The sequence below is a fragment of the Wyeomyia smithii genome, chromosome 2 (genome assembly GCF_029784165.1).
Source record: "Wyeomyia smithii strain HCP4-BCI-WySm-NY-G18 chromosome 2, ASM2978416v1, whole genome shotgun sequence".
Lineage (NCBI taxonomy): Eukaryota > Metazoa > Arthropoda > Insecta > Diptera > Culicidae > Wyeomyia > Wyeomyia smithii.
This window is the reverse complement of record NC_073695.1, coordinates 110,600,079-110,602,315: the sequence shown is the minus strand read 5'-3', so window position 1 is coordinate 110,602,315 and position 2,237 is coordinate 110,600,079. Positions and strand designations below refer to the sequence as shown.

Genomic DNA, 2,237 nt, shown 5'->3' with positions numbered 1-2,237 from the left:
GACAAGTTTATGACATGTTTCTGTAACTTTTTCTTATAAAATTTATTAGAATAACAATCAACAGATATGTTAAAAATTTAGGAATAGAATGCAGCATTTTAAAATAAAGTTATCGTTATAAAATTTTAAACATTGAGGCCATTTTTAACATCCGTTTTTGGGAAAGCAATCGTGAAACTAAGTAATATTATAAAATATCATCTCTATCTAAACCAAACAGCTGTACAAACTTGCATCTAAATCGAAAATGATCGTACCGGAACGATTCACGATGTATCATAGAACGTCTTTGTTCTGTTTGGTAGAATTGTTTTATGTACTGCAGCAACTAAATGCATTATATTAATAAAAAAAAATCTCACCATTCAATCCTTTTACACGAATATGCTTGAAGCTATCGATTAATCATCCCATGATATTTAAATTGGTAGTAATCGCTTGTTTCTCACAGTTTTTGTGAGTTGCTACAAACGCCACCAATCTAAACATTTAACGAACAGATAAATGGTATTACGCACCGAAAACATGACACGACAATCAATGATCCATAACGGACAAGCGAAAAATATAAAAAAAAATTCGCTTATATCGAGTTGCCCAAAACATGCGCGGAAAAATACCAGATGATGATCAAGGTCGACCAAAACAACACAATTGAACACATGCACATAGCTGCTGCACTATGAGAAGCAAAATTGGCGTATAATGCTGAGTCGGCTTGTGGAATTCTGTTTTTATTTTTGAGACGCTATAAATGTAAACAAACTCAACAAAACTTCCCTAGTTCGAGTTTGGAAACCATTCATCGCTGAGGAAGCATTTCTCAACTCATCGCAATGATCAACGTAAGCTAACTGATATTTTTTTTGTTATTCCAACAAATGGTACAACAAATTTCTGAAATTTCAGATCATAGTACTAATCTGCTTAGCCGTAATTGCTACCCCCAGTGAGTCTTATCGGGCTCCGGTGTATTCATTTCCCGTTGAGCACGAGAATGACTATTTTGATTGTTTAGAAGACGTTGCTCATAGCTCAGAGGAAGCTGATCAAATCCCAGAGGAAGTTCCTAAAAATCAAGAAGAAGCAGCTCAAAATTCAGACGACACTGCTCAGAACCCAGACCTTCGAATCGGAAGTCTAGGAAATAATACATCACCTAGTGAGCGTTCAAATCAACAACAAATGAATAAATCCACTTCGTTAGAAGCATCGTCATCTGCACAGCAGAATGGTCATAAAATTCATAAAAATTTTCACGGGCTTGGACGGTAAAAAAGAATTTAACTAAGCATTTAATAAATCTACATTGTAAGACTATGACAGCAGGTCAAAAGGCTCACACTATAGCGCACCTTTCTAGTGACTCACGCGAACTTGAAACCGTCACGCTTCGATCAGTCCAAATCTCTGGCAGTCATGAGGTTCCGCCTTATATCGTTTGAACCGGTCGCTGACTTTATCGATCTGCACTGACCTTATTCGGCTGAATTGTCTGAACTTGAAATTCAATCACACATCAAAACAATACCGACTGCAGAAACGAAAGCAAACCGACGGCGCGCTGATTCGGTATGCAAATATTGACCATCATCATGTCGAAGCATGCAAGGTTTTGAGAATTTCCGGTTTACAATCACAACAAAATTAGAGACAATTGTTAAATGTTGTATACCTTGTGCAGCTCCGCTTGCTTTGTTTCGCTTTGCTGAATAATTCGCTGAATTCGCTTTGCCGAATAAATAATGAGACAAAATATAGGGAGCTGCGCAAGGTGTCAAAATTATTATAAAATAAATCATAAACGAATGCAATAGATTCTTAATGATTACACAGTGCTACAATTTTTTTGCCTTGTCTTCTATGTATTATTTTTTGATGAAGTTTGATGCAAAATTAAAATTTCCCCGAGTTTGAACTTATTTCAACTTAAGGGGCAACAATGGCGCCATTTTGAATTTTCGAGAAATCGGAAATTTTCGATGTTTTTTCGACGCCATTTTGTTTTAAGACCAAATATTAAAATTTTAAAAGTTTGTCCACATTTTAGCATCTTCTTACCCATCTTTTGAAAAAAAAACAGATTCTTAATCGGACAAAAACTGAGCTTAAAACGGTGATTCTACGAAAACGGTTTTGGCATGGTTTTAGTATATTTCACAAAGCAAAATAATAACGAGTATGTTTGAACATTAATGGTAATGCGCTAATATCTAAGAGTGGTAGTCAAATTATGT

General features: G+C 35.4%; 1 protein-coding gene across 1 annotated transcript; it reads left to right on the top strand.

The window, feature by feature from the left end:
* Positions 1–795: 795 nt before the first annotated feature.
* Positions 796–1,596, top strand: LOC129724797 (uncharacterized). The gene is made up of 2 exons (XM_055679967.1): positions 796–845; positions 910–1,596. Exons 1-2 carry the CDS (start codon positions 837–839, stop codon positions 1,273–1,275), a joined length of 375 nt encoding a protein of 124 aa, XP_055535942.1. The 5' UTR covers positions 796–836; the 3' UTR covers positions 1,276–1,596.
* Positions 1,597–2,237: the final 641 nt, after the last annotated feature.